Source organism: Oratosquilla oratoria, chromosome 12, assembly GCF_046742065.1.
Source record: "Oratosquilla oratoria isolate Oo_2021 chromosome 12, ASM4674206v1, whole genome shotgun sequence".
Lineage (NCBI taxonomy): Eukaryota > Metazoa > Arthropoda > Malacostraca > Stomatopoda > Squillidae > Oratosquilla > Oratosquilla oratoria.
Genome location: NC_134788.1, coordinates 47,555,758 through 47,575,030, shown reverse-complemented (window position 1 = coordinate 47,575,030; position 19,273 = coordinate 47,555,758). Strand labels below are relative to the sequence as shown.

At 39.9% G+C, this 19,273-nt stretch overlaps 1 protein-coding gene across 2 annotated transcripts; it reads left to right on the top strand.

Annotated features, from left to right (window-relative positions):
- Positions 1-965: 965 nt before the first annotated feature.
- LOC143030746 (uncharacterized) lies at positions 966-15,058 on the top strand. Of its 2 annotated transcripts, none has more exons than XM_076193951.1 (2): positions 966-1,074; positions 13,317-15,058. In XM_076193951.1, the coding sequence occupies exon 2, from the start codon at positions 13,708-13,710 to the stop codon at positions 14,938-14,940; it is 1,233 nt and encodes a 410-aa protein (XP_076050066.1). In that variant the 5' UTR covers positions 966-1,074; positions 13,317-13,707; the 3' UTR covers positions 14,941-15,058. The 2 variants fall into 2 exon arrangements, with proteins under 2 accessions (XP_076050066.1, XP_076050067.1); XM_076193952.1 differs by lacking the exon at positions 966-1,074 and adding an exon at positions 1,140-1,213.
- Positions 15,059-19,273: the final 4,215 nt, after the last annotated feature.

The window sequence follows — 19,273 nt, the reverse complement described above, 5'->3', positions numbered from 1 at the left end:
ACACTGATACTACCTAAACTTGAATGCTGATGCCAACTACGGATCCCAGATAGTATAGGGAAGATAGACAAACTTGAGTGTCCAAAAAACCTCCACCAGCACGTTTAGTGTGTAAAAGGCATGAACTACTGGGACAGACTCAAGCACCTTAATTTTTATTCACTCCAAAGACGCAGAGAACGGTACCTGATTAGTTACATGTGGAAAATGCTGCAGGGTCACGTCCCTAACATTGGAGTGACATTCATTAAAAAAAAAAAAAAAAAAAAAAAAAAAAAAAAAAAAAAAAAAAAAAAAAAAAAAAAAAAAAAAGGGACGGGAGGGAAATCTTACTCTGTTGAAGGAATCGCCAGGAGCACCATATCTCTTCCAGCAAACTCCTTCACAAGAGCGGCCCCAAAAATTTCCAATAGTCTCCCCAACTACCTGAAGAACACCACATCCTACACAGTAGAAGACTTCAAAGGACAGCTGGATGTCTTCCTACAAGGAATTGAAGACACACCTCTCACGCCATCACATAGTAACATGTGGCCCCACTACAACAAACTGGTACATCGTATACCCCTTCACTGGAGACAACACGGCCAGGAAGGAAGCACCGACAGTTCCTGACAGTTCCTGTAGCTGAGACGTATTCGCCGAGATCTCCATAAGGTGATATAAAGTAAGATAATAACCCTTTATAATATCATACACACTGCTAGACTACGTAATTTACACAACACTCCCCAATAACCACTTACTCTCTCATCTACTTCAAACAGGACTGACTCCACCAAATCCCGGGTGACAAAACATCAATATCTCTATCAACTAACCACTACTTCCTACACAAAACAAGACTGTTAGCTATACACTACAGTTAGTTAAGAGGTGGATTTTCGGATTATGAAATAGAAAAAGATTAGTTACCCCTTGATAAAACTTACGGTTTAAGTTTTCTTTGTTCTGTTGTAATTAGCTTTTCCTTTGTACAAACATTTCTAAAAATGGGATTGTAGAGTTGCATGAATATTTAAAGTTCTTTGGACATTTGTGAGACGCTAAAGTGTCACGAAGATTATAAGCAAAGTAAGTAAGCCACACAGGTAATCAAAAATTTATTTGTAGGCGTTCGCTAGTTAGCTATAGACTACATAGATTGAGGCCTAGAAGTTGCAGGCTATTATCACGAATTTAGAAGTTGTATACTTTGGAAAGAATGCTGTAGGTCAGTAATGAAATCAAATTGAATATTGTTGTCTTGAAAACAGCTCAGTGTTTCAAAAGTTGTGGAGAGGGCTGGCTGTAGGGGAGGTTCAACTGGGTAGACATAAAGATGGTCTAATTTTTCTTTTTTAAATGCTACCGCTGTTACTATTAATATTTGCATAGTGTTTTAAATACTCAGAATAATTAAAGCTAGCCAATGGCATAAGAACTAAGAGACTGGTAAACATCTTTATAAATACTTAAAATTATGTAGATAATCATAATACGACTCCTTATGGGTACACATTTTTTGGAAAAGAATGAAAGTGGAAGATGAGAATTATCATGGTGTAGTGACCTTAGAATATCTGAGCACTATATTTTTGCCCCAGAGAAAGTAAATGGGATGATGGGGTTAGTGGCTCAATTTATTTACTTCCAAAAACTTTGTTGTCAACAAGTTGTATTTTGCAGGTCCACTTACACTGGACTGGTATATTTCTTTTTGGTATGGTCAAAACACATACAAAAATCAAGAAACAAATTATACAAATGCCACTCAATTATCTTCAAAACTGTTTTCTGTAAATGAAAGAGAGAGTGGGTAGGTTAGGTATGGTTAGAATAAGATATAAAATATTGCATATATTAATAGCTCTGTCATCATTTGTCTCATAAATCACTGGCTTCCCATGCTTATCCTGCAATGCTTATTTCCCAGTATGGTCCCACAGACTTTAAAGGTAGTGGCTGGGGGTGTTGCAAACAAGAGATTTCCTCCCTCCCACCTCCCTGCTCCCTTCAGCAAATAAAACTGGGCACATAACCAATTAATAAACATAACATGCATTAGCGTTCAATAATTTTACACAGTATGAGATTCAAGTAATATAGTGAGAAAAATAGAACATTATTCAAGTTATGAAATAAATAAAAGAAATAGTCCAAAATATTTAATTTCATAATCATGATGTATTATTCATTGAAGAAAACCCTAAACAAATGCAAAGAGGCAACACAAATAGAATATTGTATATGGACATTTAACCAAGTGAATAGTAAGATCAGCATGAATTCTGTCATCCAAAATAAAGAAAATGACCTTAAGTTCTGATAGTATTAAAGCATGACTCTTCTTGCTTTCTTTAAGGCAAAATCATTGATTACTTTATCAAATGATACATTTCCTGTAGCTTCATGATTAATACTAAAAATTGAAAGACCCGCCAGCCTAACTTGTGACACAGTAGATCTAGGGTAGGTTTTAATAAACTCTAATTTTGAAAAACATCTCTGCTTCTGCTGCTGTAACTGGGAGGGTTTGGCAGGTTCTGAGAGCTGTCCACAAATTTGGATAAATTTCAGTGAGTTCACTTCATTTATGACCCAAGAAGGGTCATGGTATCTGATGGCAAGTGAGGCAGATTCTTTCCTATGTGAGCCCCCAGTCATCCAAGTCGGATTTTCCCTTAACCCATTAAACTCTGATGACAAGATTCTTGCCATTTGGTCAAATAAAACAAAAAAAATCATAAAACACCAAAATGTTTGATCAAACACCAGAAAAATATGACATCAGTCCTCGCTTCGCGAAGCGAAGCGAGGACTGACATATTTTTCTGGTGTTTGATCAAACATTTTGGTGTTTTATGATTTTTTGTTTTATTTGACCAAATGGCAAGAATCTTGTCATCAGAGCTTAATGGGTTAACCTATTCCATACGACGCCACCCACATAGGAGTCATGAGGCACAAGTGGGTATATGAAGATGCCATTGTCAGCATCTTTATTATATTTGTTTTGTAGATGTAGCTGAGTGTCAGCATCTTGATTATATTTATTTTGTAGTTGTAGCTGAGTGACCCCCAAATTCTCTGAATTGGCTTGATCACATTTTGTGTTTATTATTACTTAGTGAAAAAGAATGAGTAATACTGTGTTGAGTTTATATTTTATAACAGTATCGTTATTCATCAATCATTGTACCTCAGGCATCTGACTTGGCGCAGTTGGTAGAGCGCTGGATGGGTAGTATGGTGGTGCTCACAGTACCTGGTTTGAATCCTGCCCAGGGCCGAAATTATTTCGGTATCGCTGCGCTTCAGGTCGTTACTCTGACTCTCGTGGGCGGGGAGTTGGGGGTGTGTGGGTGTGAAAGGTCATAGCATTACCCATAGATCGGTCATACGAGCTCTGAGCTCTCTCCTGGGAGGGAAATAGCTGTCGATCACGAGTCCAACACGTGATCCAAAGACCAAGGTGAAATCCAGAATGAGGTATCTGATGCTGCGTGCAAGAATTTGATTCATATTGAAGAGGTTAAACCGCAATGTCATGCTGAGTGCATTGCATTGGTTTGTTAGTTCCTCATTTGATAGTTTCTAAAAATTTGACAGACCTCCAAACTTGTTTGCTACATTTTCTATTGTTGAAAAACTCCCTGATGGCTAAGCATGCAGCATCAACAACAATGTTGAAAAACATCACCTCCAGTTTTTTCATGGCATCAGTCAAAGGTTCATCAAATGGCTCGTAGGAAAAGAGGCACTTTGTGGACCTGATCCTTTTCTCTTTAAGAGCAGCTTTTATATTCCTACTGTCACATATTTCCTTTGCAGACACTTGTACTGAAATGAAGCCAGTAGCTCTGTATCTGCTGAAAAACATTTTTACTTTTTTGAATAGATTAACAGTGGTACCATTGTCAAATGACATTGCAATTGTTTTGTAGTTAGAAAAAATTATTTGATGTTGCCCATGCCCATATTACCATTTATGTTTACATAGTGGGAACTGCAGATGGCCACTCTCAGGCAGCATAATGGATGGGGGTTGTGTGAGGTAATTATGGATAAGGAGTATAGCTCCATGATGCCAAAAGTTTGTGACAATTATCCCATGGCTATGCTGCCCTTTTAGCAATGCTGCCCTGGGCATCAGCCCATACTTCCCATACCTAAATCTGCCTCTGAAATTAGTTCAAATCAACAAAAAATCAGTCGGGGGAATATACTTTGTGTGTTTTCCAAATGTTATGATTTATATCCTTAAATGGTAATTATAAATAATACAATATATTGTTTTTCACCTAATTTCCCTTCAATTCACTGTGTGAAGCTCATATAGGACAGTATGCTGATATCTTCTGAATTAAGTTATAACATGTGGAAATGATTACTGTGGTTTTTATTTATGGATATTACTGCCACCACCTGCACCAATTAAAGGGTTACTACCAAGCCCAGAAACAATTGTGCATTTTCTCTTTTTGATGTTACTTATTTTCATGAGAATTATGTTTAACCTCTTCACTCCGATTCAAGTTCTTGCAGGCAGCAGCAATTGCCTGATGTATGATGATTCAATGATGCATCACTATAGTCATATTATAAGATATAAACTTATGGCTGTATTACTCAATCTATTTCATTCTGAATATTATTAACCATAGGAAATATGATCAAGCCAGTTTACATAATATGGGGTCACTCAGCTACAACTACAAAATAAACATAATCAAGACGCCAATGCAGGCATCCTCATATACTCGCACCTCATGATGCCTATGTAGGCGTCATCATATGGAAGGGTTTAAAACAAATATCTTATCAAAAAAAAAAAGTACTACTTGAGGGATTTTTTGACAAAAATATTCATCACCTGCCAATCTGCATCCTAAAATACCACATACAGCACCATCTCATGGTACTAGTTTTGATGATGTCATGAGTTGTTTTTACTTAGTTGTATTTTATAGGAAGAGAGCTATGCTCATAGTGACCTGCTTTTGTATCTTTCTGCATCCAGTTTGCTCTTAAAGTCACGTATAGTTTTAGCACTCACTGTTTCCTCATTCAGTTTGTTCCAGATGTCTATCACTCTGTGTGGGAAACTATTCTTTTTCAGATCTCTTCTATAACTGCCCTTCTTAAGTTTCTTCTTGTTTTTCTTCTGTCCCACTTTAGTAAGTCATCTCTATCAAGAATTTCCATCCCTTTCATAATTCTGTAGATGGTTAACAAATTACTTCTTTTTCTTCTTTGTTCCAGGGCTGGTAGATTTAGTTTATCCAATCTTTGTTCATATGTCATATTGGAGAGTGTTGTGCCATCTTTGTAGTTGTTCTCTGAATTCTTTCTAGTTTATATATATATATATATATATATATATATATATATATATATATACATACATATATACATACATATACAAAGGCTTTTTCCCCCTTACAAGGAAGGTAGCCAAAAAGGGAAAGGCACAACATCACTCCCACCCATTTCATCCCTGAATACACTCCACACCCCTCCACCCTCCCTCTCATCTGAGCACCTCCTGGATGACGAGTCATCCCTGCACCTTGCCCACTGCCCTGGGTCAGAAGCAGTGTCACAAGACAGCACATCCACAGCAAGGCTGCTTCATTAAATTGGCGACCCCCCCCCTCTCCGTACCCCCATGCGTAAAAGGAGAGGACAGGGAGAAATCCCTTCGGGCTGTGTCAACTTTTGCTCACACATACTACCTCACCCCCCACCCCCCCGCCCATTCCACCTCATGCAATCACAACATCATCCATATACAACCAGTCTACATTCACTCCTGTCTTCTGTCCTCTCCCGTCCTTCCTCAACAGACATTCCCCTCTTCCCCAAAGCCCCCTTCACCCCATCCATCCACCTCATCCTAGGACGTCCCCTCATGTTCACTCCCTCCACATCTGCCTTCCATACCTCTTTTACTAGTCTTTCTTCACTCATTCTTTCCATGTGTCCAAACCATCCTAATACTCTTTCATCAACCATATCTCCCAACTCCTTTTCCACCCCTGTTCTCCTCCTCACCACCTCATTTCTCACTCTATCTAGCCTAGTAACCCCCACCATACTTCTCAGACACCTCATCTCAAACACATTCAAACTCCTTCTCTCTTCTTCTCTTATGTTCCATGTTTCTGCCCTATACAGTGCTGTTGGCACAATCACTCCTTCATACAGTCTCCTCTTCGCATCCATTCCTAAATGTCTATTTCTCATTACACTCTTTAAACCACCAAGGCATTTATTCTCTTCTCTCAATCTACATTCTACCTCCACCTTCACTCCACCTTTTCCTGCCACATTTGCACCCAAGTATCTAAAACTATCCACTTCCTCCAGTCGCTCTCCCTTAATGCTCACTTCCAGTCTACTGCCACTTTGACCCCTTGTACATCTCATCACCTTACTTTTACCCACATTTATCTTTAGCTTTCTTCTATCACATACTCTCCCAAACTCTGCCACCAACTTCCTCAATTCCTCCTCTGATCCTGCCACAAGCGCAGTGTCGTCCGCAAACAACAGCTGGCTCACCTCCCACTTTTCTCCATTTTCTTTAACCATCTCCAATCCCTTTCCCACTACCCTTGCATTTACCTCTTGCACCACCCCATCCATGTATAAGTTGAACAGCTAGGGCGACATAACGCATCCTTGACGCAGTCCCACCTTTACCTCTAACCACTCACTCTCTCCATTTCCAATCCTGACACAAGCTCTACTACTCTCATAAAAACTCTTGACAGCTCCCAAAAGCTTTCCTCCTATCCCGTATATCTGCATAACCTCCCACAGTGCCTTTCTGTCTACCCTATCATAAGCCTTTTCCAGATCCATAAAAGCCCAAAAAACATCCTTCCCCTTTCCTATATCTTTCTAACATATCTGTCTTACCACAAAGATCTGATCTACACAACCTCTACCTGTCCTAAATCCACACTGTTCCTCACCAATTACTCCTTCTGTTCTGTATATATATATTTTTTTAACTAGGTGACCATACTGTTGCAGTGTATTCTAATTTTGGTCTTATCAGTGTAACTAGTATTTTCTCAACCATTTCTTCATCCATGTAGTCAAAGGCTACTTTCATTGATCTTAATAAGTTGAAAGTTTCTCCAACTAATTTGTTGATATGTTTGTCTGGTGTCATGTCACTTGAGATAGTTACTCCTAAGTCCCTTTCCGAGTTTACTTTTTTTTTTTTTTACTTCCTTTGTACCAATTTTATTTTGACATGATATTCTATTTTTTGCTTTTTTTTTTCAAATTCCATTATGCTACATTTCTTAATGTTCAAGTTCGTACTTCTGACTCCATTTCCAGACTTTGCCTAGGTCTTCTTGAAAAGATTTGCAGTCTTCCTCTGTACTTACTCTCTAGAGTAGTTTTGCATCATCTGCAAAGAAGTTCATATAACATTCCACACCTTCATATCATTTATATAAGTAGCAAACATTATTGGGGCCAATACAGAGGCTTGTGGTACTCCACTTATCATATCTTCCTAATTTGATTTCTTATCTCTAAGTACCACCCTCATTTTTCTCCTGTTCAAGAAATCTTTCATCCATTCCAATAATTTTCCTTGTATTTCACCTATTGTTTCAATTTTTCTTAGTAGCTTTTTGTGTGGTATTTTGTCAAAAGCCTTGTGTAAGTCCAAGAAAGCGCAATCTGCCCATCTGTCTCTTTCTTGTATTATTTCTATTAATCTTGAGTAAAAGCATATTAGGTTTGTAGTTCATGATCATCCACTTCTAAATCCAATTGTTTAGGGTTTAGAATATTGTTCTCTTCCAAGTGTTTAATCCATTTATTCGTAATAACTTTTTCACATATTTTTACTACTGTGCTTGTAAAGGATACTGGTCTAAAATTTGTTGAATTTTCTTTGTCTCCTCTTTTGTATATTGGTACAACATTTGCATTTTTCCGATCTTGTGGTACTTTTCCTACTTTGAATGAGAAGTCAATAATCTTGTGTATTTTGTCTGTTAGTTCAACTATACATTCTCTCAATATCCAGTTTGCAATTCCATCGGGCCCGTGTGACTTTCTAACATCAAGGTTTTTTTTATTTGGTCCCTTATTTCTTTCTGTGTCATCATTATTTCTTTCATTTCAGGGGATCCTCCTCACTGTCCTTCATCCCAAATTTATGAGCTTTCAATTGTAAATACAGACCTTAAATGTCTGATCATAACTTCAGCCATTTCTATATCATCTCTATATTCTTTATTTCCTTCACAATTCACTATTTCATGTATGTCTTTTAGTTTATCATTTACATATCTGTAGAATAGTTGAGGTTGGTCCTTCCATTTATCTATTTTGTTTTTTTCATAGTTTCTTTTTTTCTTCCCTGCATATGTCTACATATTCATTTCTCAGTTTGATGTACCGGCATGTTTGCCATTTGGTAATTTTTTGTCTTTTTTCTATCTTTTCCAGGCTTTGCCTCTTCTATCTTTAGCCTCACTACACTTTTTGTCATACCAACACTTTATATAAACCCTTTATTGTTTCTTCTTTGGTACATATTTATCTGTTCCCTCCTTGTATTTTTCTTAAAATATGCTCCATTTCTCTTCCATCTTTGTTTATTCATTTGAAATTTTTTCCCAGTTAGCGTTTTCATTTCTTTTTTTAAAGTTTTGCAAAGGCCGTTTTGTTGTACATTAATCTTCCTCCTCAATGATTCTCATTTCTTTTCACATCATTTTGTTCTTTAAGTTCAAACTCTATTAGTATGTGGTCACTCTTCCCAATTGGTGTCTTGCAATTCATTTTGTCCATGATTTCAGGTTCAGATGTGAATATTAGGTCTAGTCTCGACGGTTCTTCATTGTTTCTATATCTGGTATTTTCCTTAACCCATTGAGTCCATGTATAGCCTATGGTCATATCCAGTAGAGTGTTGCCCCAGAGTTCCTCTCCACCTTTTACTGTCATTTCTTTCCAATTTATTTCCTTTGGATTGAATTCACCCATAATTACTGTTTCCTCCATCAGTAACTCAAATAATGCATTTTTTGCATCTTCCAGTAATTTGGAATGATCACCATCAGAATAAGCCTTTGTTTTGGGGGGCACATATACTACTATAAAATTTCTACTTTTCACATCACTATTTACAGCTTTAATCATAATCATTCCCACATTATCTTTTCCTTCTGTTATCTTTGTCACATTTAAGACCTTTCTAGTCAGTAACATGACTCCTTCCACCTTTTTATGCATTCTATTTTTTGCCCAATGGTTGTATAGACCTTGTCCCACCATACTTGATGATATAGGACCTTTCAATTTTGTCTCCACAATTCCCATTATGTCTGGTTTCTCTATTAACAAATAGTCATTTAGTTAATTTATTCCAGAAATCATACCATCCATGTTTGTGTATGCCACTTTTAATTTTTTCTTTTCTTCTCTTTTTTGGTTTATGTTTCCTTTTTTCTGATGTACCATTTTCTCAGCCTCAGATCCAGCACTTTCCCCAAAAAACTTGTTTTTTCAGTGTCCGTTCTTCTCTTTTTTTTTTGTTTTTTTTTTCTTTTTTTTTCATTAGCTTCATTTCTTAGTACCTTATCTTTCTCTATTTCCTCATCGCTTATTTCTTTTTTTATCCACACGTTTTTGTAATTTTCACTGTTAGCTAGTTTTGCTACTTTCGATAGTATCTCATTAGCTATCATTTGAGTCCTTAGTTTGATTTTCATTGGCCTATAGTGTTTTTCTCTAGAGTATATGCCCATTTTATGCACATACCAACCCAAGTGTCCTGTAGTGAAACAGACAGTATTGAGAGTTTTTCAGTCTTTTGAGAGTAGTCTCAACTTCCTAAATATTTCTGACAACAGCCAAGATTTTTAGATAGATGGCATAGTTATGGGATATAATTTTGAGTTGGAATGTCTCTGAGGAAGTTTTCATATTGGTTTGGGTTTGGGTCTTAATGTGCGTGCGTGTAGTTTTGTTGAGAGTAAAAGGGGTAAGATAGGCAGTATGTTTGTTAGAAGAAAGATGGATGTGTTGGCACTGAGTGAAACTATGTTGAAAGGGAGGTGCAAGTATGAGTTTAGGAGCATAGTTGGGTGTCAGGAGTGAAGAGACAATGAGGAAGAGAAGGGGTGGCTATATTAGTAAGTGAAGAGATAGGTAAATGCGTGGTGGAGTGGAAGGAGATTTCTTCATGGTTAATGTGGATGAAGGTGAAACAGGAAAGGGAGATGGGCCTGGTAGTAAGTAGAGTGTAGAGGAAAGGGAGGTTTTTAAATATATTCAAATGAGTACATAGAGGGTTTAGGGAGAAATGTTAATGTAGTGGTATTGAGAGATCTCAGTGCTAGAGTATGAAATGAACCAGTAGATAGAGTGGTTGGGAAGTATAGACTTCCAAGAAAAAAGAAATGTAGTGGATAGTTGATGGTGATGTGTCTAGAGAGTTAATAACAAATACAGTGTTTAAGAAGAAAGTCAAGCATAAGTACACATGGAAGAGGTGGTAGATGGATGGGTGATACTTTAGATAGGGATTTATTGGACTATAAAGTGGTAACCAGGAGAAGGGTAGGAAGAGTTTTGGATATACATGTTCTAAGGGGAGAGAGCAGAAGAATATCAGATAATTTTTTGGTGGAAGGTAAGTTGAAAGTGGAGGATAGATGGAGAAAGAGAAAAAGGACAGAAGGTAGGGAGGTGCTTAGAGTAACCTGCTTAAATGAGAAAAGGAGGAGTACAGAAAGAAGCTGAGAGAGGAGTGAGGGAGTGAAGGATAGAGTAGAACTAGGAGTGGAAAGAGGATGATTCAAGGAGGGAGTCACAAGGTGTGTGGAACAAGGAGGATGGGAAGAAATAGAAGGAAGGGTAGTGAGTGGTGGGATGATGAAGCAAAGAAGGTTCTAGAAGAGAAGAAAAAAACCTTTCATAGATTGGTTACAAAATAGGATGAATGAGTCATATGAGAGATGCAAAGAAAAGAGAAGAGAATTAAAGCATAAGATAAAGGAGGCAAAAAGGAGAGCAGATGTGAAATGGGGTAAGAGTATGACAGAATTTTTTTACATACATACATATACCAAGGCTTTTCCCCTTACAAGGGAGGTAGCCAAAAAGGAAAAGGCATAAAATAATTTCCACCCATTCCATCCCTGAATACACTCCACACCCATCCACCCTCCCTCTTAGCACCTCCTGGATGACGGGTCATCCCTGCACCTTGTCCACTGCCCTGGGTCAGAAACAGTGTCGCAAGACACAGCAAGTAATAAAAAGATGTTTTGGGAGGAAATTAAGAGAGGAAGAGGAGGCAAATCAAGTAGAAAAGGAAAGGTAAAAGGTGCAGATGGAGACATGATAATGGAAGAGATGGCAGTAAGAGGAAGATGGGCAGAGTATTTTAGGGAGTTGCTAAATATGAAGGAGGATAGGGAGGGTAAGGTAGTGGCAGTAGGAAGTGCTAAGAAAATGAAAGTGATGAATGGAGAAATAAAGAAAGATAAGGTGAAAGTAGTTATTAAAATGATGAGAGCAGGTAAGGCACCTGGGTGTCATGCAGAGTGTCTAAAAACAGGAGGTACAGTGAGGGTAGAGTGCCAGAGGACTGTAGGAGTGCCTGTATAGTTCCATTGTACAAGGAAAAAGGGGACAAGTGTGAGTGTAGTTGTTTCATAGGGATTAGTTTGTTGAGTGTAGTTGGGAAGTCTTATGGGAGGATTAGGAAAGGAATAGAGGGAGTGATTGGTGAGGAACAATGTAGGTTTAGGACAGGTAGGGGTTGCATGGATCAGATTTTTGTGGTAAGGCAGATATGTGAGAAAGCTGTAGGAAAAGGTAAGGATGTTTTTTGGGCCTTTGTGGATTTGGAAAAAGCTTATAACAGGGTAGACAGGAAGGCACTGTGGGAGGTATTGCAGATATATGGGATAAGAGGAAAGCTGTTAAGAGCAGTCAAGAGTTTTTACAATAGTAGAGCCTGTGTTAGAATCAGAAGTGGAGAGTGAGTGGTTTGAGGTAGATGTGAGACTTCACCAGAGTTGTGTTATGTCGCCTTGGCTGTTCAATTTATACATGGATAGGGTGGTGCAAGAAGTAAATGCAAAGGTAATGGGCCGGGCATTGGAGATGGTTAAAGTAAATGGAGAAAAATGGTAGATAAGCCAGTTGTTGTATGCTGATGACTGCACTTGTGGCAGGATCAGAGTAAGGATTAAGGAAATTATTTACAGTTTTGGAAGGTATGTGAAAGAAGGAAGTTGAAGATAAATGTGGGTAAAAGGTGATGAGATGTACAAGGGAAAAATGTGACAGCAAATTAGAAGTGAATATTAAGGGAGAGAGACTGGAGGAAGTAGATAGCTTTTGATACTTGAGTGTGAATGTGGCAGGAAAGGGAGGAGTGGAAGTGAAGGTAGAATGTAGATTTAGAGAATCAAATGTCTTGAGGGATTAAAAATGAAATGAGAAATAGACATTTGGGAATGGATGCTAAGAGGAGATTGTATGAAGGAGTGATTGTGTCAACAACACAGTATGGGCCAGAAACATGGAACATAAGAAAGGAAGAGAGGAGGAGGTTGAATGTGTTTGAGATAAAATGCCTGAGAAGTGTGGCAGGGGTTACTAGGTTGGACAGAGTGAGAAACAAGGAGGTGAGGAGGAGAGCGGGGATGGAGAGGGAGTTGGGAGATGGGTACGAGGTACAGTATTCTGCTACAGGATGAAAATATATTCAGACGTTTTAAACGCCAATAGAGGAAAACAATTGACCGTATGATACCTGTTTGCTGAACAAGCACTGGCCAGATGAAAGCTGCCCCAATGCACGAAGTGATGTTTATATGGAAAGTCCTTTTCTTTCGTGGTACACGAACGCAGGAGACGGTGTCCACGGTATGCCACTGCAGTGACAATACCTGGTGGTAAAGGTGATGTCACACACACACAATGATGTCTGAGTATCTCAGCTCCTGAGGTGAACAGCGGTCGAGGGCCATTACTCAGAGTGGGTTCGAACAGACGCCACGGTGGACTCCCAACCGTCAGCCGAGGCAAGTCTGAACCCCCCCATCGTGGTGCCCAGCCACAGCAGTAAACTCTCCTGTAAACAGCTTAAGCTCACAGGCCTGGGCGAGGCTCGATCTGCTGATCCCGTGATTACGAGGCCAGAGGGTCACCACTGTACTAGTCAGGCGAAATCCTCACTCCTAATATTATATAAGTTTCTTTAGCTAGATATCAGTTCTTATGTATAGAAATAGATCCTAGTGCCAGGTAGTAAAATATTACATTTTTATTTTCAGGCCCAGGATTTACCAATACAAGCTTCATTTGGAGAGTTGCCTTTACAATCAGTACATTCGCCATGGACGCCGGAGAAACAGCATTCCATTGTGGCTTATGCGATGCAGATCTTTTCCCACACGAGTAGTCTCATCAGGCATATAATGAGCCACATAGGGGGAAAACCTTTCCAATGCGACCTTTGCGACACAGCTTTCATAGCGAAAGGTTACCTTAAGGATCACATGAGGACCAACCCAAGAGATAACCCTTTCAAGTGTAACCTTTGTGAAGCAGCTTTCACAAGAAAGTATCTTCGACATCATGTGATGACCCACGTAGGAGAGAAACCTTTCAAGTGTGACCTTTGCGACGTAGCTTTCACTAAAAAGCTTGATTCGGTATCATGTGATGACCCACACAGGAGAGAAAGCTTTCAATTGTGAACTTTGCAATGCAAAATTAAGGGGAAAGTGTAATCTAAAGAACAACATGTCGGCCCATACAGGAAAGAAACCTTTTCTGTGTGACCTATGTGACTCAGCTTTCACATCAAAATCAAAACTTGGACGTCACGTGATGACCCACACAGGAGAGAAACCTTTCCAGTGTGACCTATGCGACAAAGCTTTTACAACGAAATATGACCTTAAATGTCACGTGAGGACCCATACAGGAGAGAAGTCTTTCAAGTGTGACCTTTGCGACACAGGTTTCACGAGGAAATTTGATCTTCAACGTCATGTCATGGCCCACACAGGAGAGAAGCCTTTCAAGTGTGGCCTTTGCGACGCAGCTTTCACTAAAAAGTTTGATCTTCGGTATCATGCGATGACCCACACAGGAGAGAAACCCTTCAACTGTGAACTTTGCGACGCAAAATTTACGGGAAAGCGCAATCTAAAGAACCACATGTCGACCCACACAGGAGAGAAGCCTTTTCTGTGTGGCCTGTGCGACGCAGCTTTCACAACAAAATCAAATCTTGGACGTCACGTGATGACCCACACAGGAGAGAAACCTTTCCAGTGTGACATTTGCGACACAGCTCTCATGGCAAAATGCGACCTCAAATATCACATGAGGACCCACACAGGAGAGAAGCCTTTCAAATGTGACCTTTGCGACGCAGCTTTCGCGTGGAAGGTCAATCTTCGACATCATGCCCTGATCCACACAGGAGAGAACCCTTTCAAATGTGAGCTTTGCGATGCAACTTTCAGAGCAAAGGGTCGTCTCAAAAATCATATGGTGACCCATACAGGAGAGAAGCCTTTTCAGTGTAACCTGTGCGATAAAGCTTTTACCAAAAAGATTGGTCTTAAACGTCACGTGATTACTCACACAGGAGAGAAACCGTTCCAGTGTGACCTTTGCGACAAAGCCTTTACAACGAAATGTGACCTTAAATGTCACGTGAGGACCCATACAGGAGAGAAGTCTTTCAAGTGTGACCTCTGCGACACAGCTTTCACAAGGAAATATGATCTTCGACGTCATGGCAGAACCCACACAGGAGAGAAGCCTTTCAAATGTGGCCTTTGCGACGCAGCCTTCAGAGTAAGGGATCGTCTCAAAACCCACATGGTGACCCACACGGAAGAGAACCTTTCCAGTGTCACCTCTGCGACAAGTCTTTCATAACGAAATGTGATCTTAGATGTCACACGAAGACCCACACAGGAGGAAAACCCTTTCCCGTGAGACCTTTGCGACGCAGCTTTTACAAGAAAGATTGGTCTTAAACATCACGTAGTGACTCACGCAGGAGAGAAGGCTGACAAATGTGACCTTTGCGACGCTGCTTTCTATGGAAAACAACTTTCAAAAATCAGAGAAATGAGTCGTTATAATCATCACATGGTGACCCGCGCAGGAGAAGAGCCTTTCAAGTGTGACCTTTGCCCGAGAGCTCTTGGGCAAAGGTCACACTTGAAAGGCTCTTCTCCTGCGCGGGTCACCATGTGATGATTATAACGACTCATTTCTCTGATTTTTGAAAGTTGTTTTCCATAGAAAGCAGCGTCGCAAAGGTCACATTTGTCAGCCTTCTCTCCTGCGTGAGTCATTACGTGATGTTTAAGACCCATCTTTCTTGTAAAAGCTGCGTCGCAAAGTCTGACCTCGAAACCCACACAGGGGAGAAAACCCGTCGGTGTGACCTTGGAATGGCAACTTTCTCAAACGAGTAATCTCAACAGACATTTGAAGATCTACACAAGATAAGTATTTGAAATGACCTTTGCGTTGCAGGTTTTTCACAAATTAATATTCATGTCACAAAATGACCCTGTTACACTGAATGTATACGGAGGGAGTATATGCTTACTGAAACAGAGATGCGTACTTGAAGTAGGAACTACACAATGAAATGCTTTATAGAACATGACCTTCCGATAGGCCGCGAATAAATGTACTTGACCTGTAAAAAAGCTAAGACGTTGTAACCCTTTGCTGCGTTTAGAAGCGTAGTATTTAACCTAGTCGACAATTTTATTTCGGCTGGGAGGAGCCCCCTACACGTCGGAAGCGTAAATGGAGCACGTCCGTTTTCGTTCCAATTTAAGTTTCATTGTACTGCCATGGTAGCGCGGGGTCAATGTGTTTCACAGTGCTGAGTAAATATAGGTCTTGTTTTGTTTTGATGCACCGATGAAGACGGTAAGTTCAGGGCATATACCCTCGGGTTTATGAGCCAAGTGTTTGAGGGAGCCTGGGGGACGTCTGTTGGCTCCGGGACTTCTTTGTGCAGCGTCCCTCTACCACTTCCACTCCCCTTTGTAAGGTTGAAGGGGTCAGTCGAGACGAAGTAAATTACCATTCGCCTTCATCAGTGACTCATATTGATGTATAATACTTTATTTAGCCTCATGAATATATTTGTAGATGCTTGAGGAGAGAAGATGGAACGGATTGTCGAGGGAGAATAATACGTTGCTGCACTTTGTTGAAATTTGGTGAGATGGCATGAATGCCATGGGCAAAGTATAAGAAGTGGGGGGGGGGGTTAAGAGAGTAGGAGTCAAGGTCTGAGTCTGAGAGATGGGGTTCCCGCCTGGAGCGGACTCTACCGCCCCAGCGCCGGATGGAGGTGCATGGGTGGCTCAACGTTTGCTTGAGGGCACAATTAAGTTCTTCATTGGTTTGTGTGTGTGTGCAATGTTCAGATATTTTTATTATGCGTGATTTATACAATAGTATAAATAGTTATTAAGTTTAATAAAAGTAAGACAATGAAAGCAGCTCTTTCCTTTTATTACCTCTTTCGCTGCTCTTGTATCCATAAAGTGTTTGCTCCTGGGAGACAGTGTATAACATGTGTCACGACCAACCTATGGGTCAGGCTAGTCGAAACACAAAAATACATAAATAAAAATAATAATATAAAAATATGGCTGTGCGCAGTTCGTACAAGTGACGAGTTCAGGCAGGACAACTAAACCCTTCGTTAAAATGACTTATTTACACACATACATATATATATATACATATAATTTTATTTGGGATTGAATCAATATACATGAAGTATAGATAATGAAAAGAACACAGTTCGAAATAACGATTACAAATGCCGAAGATAAAAAACAAAACAAAAAAAAACATGGACATAGAATAAGATAGAATAACAATGCTACAAGAATTATAAATGGATAATTAATCACCGATGATCTGCGTGTGTGCTTGCATACAGCACGCAAGAACAGATGTGCGAAACGAAGTCTTTATTCTGGTTGCTGGAAGTCGCACCAGCGTAGAGTCTGGGCCGCACTTGCAAGTCGCGAGAACAAATAGGTTGTTTGATGAGAGGCTGATGGACGATAACTTCTGGTGGTCGGGAACACGTAGGATATTAGTTGATATTTCGTGGTCGAAAATTTTCAGTGTCGAGTCGTTCTTAGTCCAGCAGCAGTCTGGAGATGTTCAAAACAGTTCGGAAAAAACACGAAGGCTTTGCATTTCGCGAGGAGATTGGGCAATCGTTGTGATCCAAAGAACTTTAGTTAAGGTGTAATCGACGAATGTAGAAATTATTCTACGTGGATTCAGATGGGTGTCTGCTTCTTTTCTTATTTTCTCTGTTTCTCTTCGCGTTCTCTCTCGGTAATCCCGGTCTTAAATCTCTCTTTTGTCTTTTCTCCATTGACTCTTGGGTCGCTCTCTGCTTCGCCTTTTATGGCCCGGTAATGGGTGCTTACGTTCCCCGGGATGCCAAAACGTATCCAAAGTAGGTAGTTTAAACACCAACCAATTCGAATGCAGAATAAGTTTTCGCGCCAAATTATGTAACGTTTCTGAGTTTGGCGTCATTTGACTACGCGCCCCCCAACAGACTGTTATTGCGCATTTGACGTATATGCTATGAAATACAATTTATAAAATGTAAACTATACACTACACATCATATTCACGCAAGGCATACCTTAAAATACAAACAGTAGACTCTATTCACACAAGGGCGTGACACAGCACAACTACAGGATTCTATTCACGCTAAGGACGTGACGCATGATATTGGAAAGTTTTTTTTAATCCTCATGAACAACGCTATGGGTGTTAACCCATTAAACTCCGATGACAAGATTCTTGTCATTTGGTCAAATAAAACAAAAAATTATAAAACACCAAAATGTTTGATCCAACACCAGAAAAATATGACGTCAGTCCTCCTCGCTTCGCTCGCGAGCGAAGCGAGGACTGACGTCATATTTTTCTGGTGTTGGATCAAACATTTTGGTGTTTTATAATTTTTTGTTTTATTTGACCAAATGACAAGAATCTTGTCATCGGAGTTTAATGGGTTAAGTGCTATGTCAGGTGTGTTCAAGACCGCACACAAGGACCAAGTTGATAACATCTGTTCACCTCGTCATATTTTACTCAATGTAGGTGTTTTGAAAAATATTGTCCCAGAGGCCAAACTTGTGTATGGTTTTGTAGTCAAGGGGTAGTATTCCTCTTTAACACGAGTCAAATATTCGCGCGCACATCAGGCTGCCTGGCATCGATCATACATCATATTACGCGCATTACAAAATATAAAATTACTGTTGTTATACTCGTTCTCTTTCACCCTAAATAGATACGTCAAAGAAAACGTGATGAAGCCTGTTCACAGAATACGGGAGTCACTCAGCTACAAAATAAATACAATCAGGAAGCCGACGCCGGCATTCTCATACACACTCGCAGCTCATGACGCATACATAGGCATAATCTTACTCGAAGTTAACAGTCTAACGATGTCCTCCCAATGACTCCTTGGAGACGACGAACGTTAATCTGCTTAGCTGCGGCAAGCGTACATGTTTACTTAGTTTACTTTCTTGGTCTACCTAGTCGAATTTAGAGATTTTTCCTCATAGCTGTGGTGGTCCATTACTACTTCCAGCCCAAGTATCTTCTCTCCGGAGATCTATCTGGTCTGGTATGGAGTTAGAGGCTGCTCTGCAGTATTCTGGATGCCCAGGTACAGGAGGCTTATCTGGTAGTTCCTTTGAGAATCTGTCTAGGTGTGTCTCAAAGGTGGTAACAGGGCAGATGGTGATATCTCTAGTGTATTTTGGAAGCGATTTGAAGATTCTTGGGTCATTGTATGTGAATCTGGCGGCTAAGACAGTTTTGATTCTTTCAGGAGCATATGTAGGAAGTGATTTCCTGTCACACTTGCGACCATTTCTGTTGGTATATGTCCCTTGTAGTGAGGATATGGTCGGATTTGGCACTTGTTCCTCCAGTATTTTTCATACATATATATAGCCTGATATATCTATCGCCTCCTCAGCTGTGAATATAGGCCCTGTTTTTTCGAACGTTCCCAATAGTTAAGACCTTGCATACCTGTGATTTGTCTGGTGAAATACCTCTGCACTGATTCCAGTTCCTGCACTTCTCTCCATTTGTGCGGCGACTAGAGTTGACTGGAGTAGTCTAGGGTTGGTTGTATTAGAGTTTCCCACAGTGTTAACATTACCTCCTG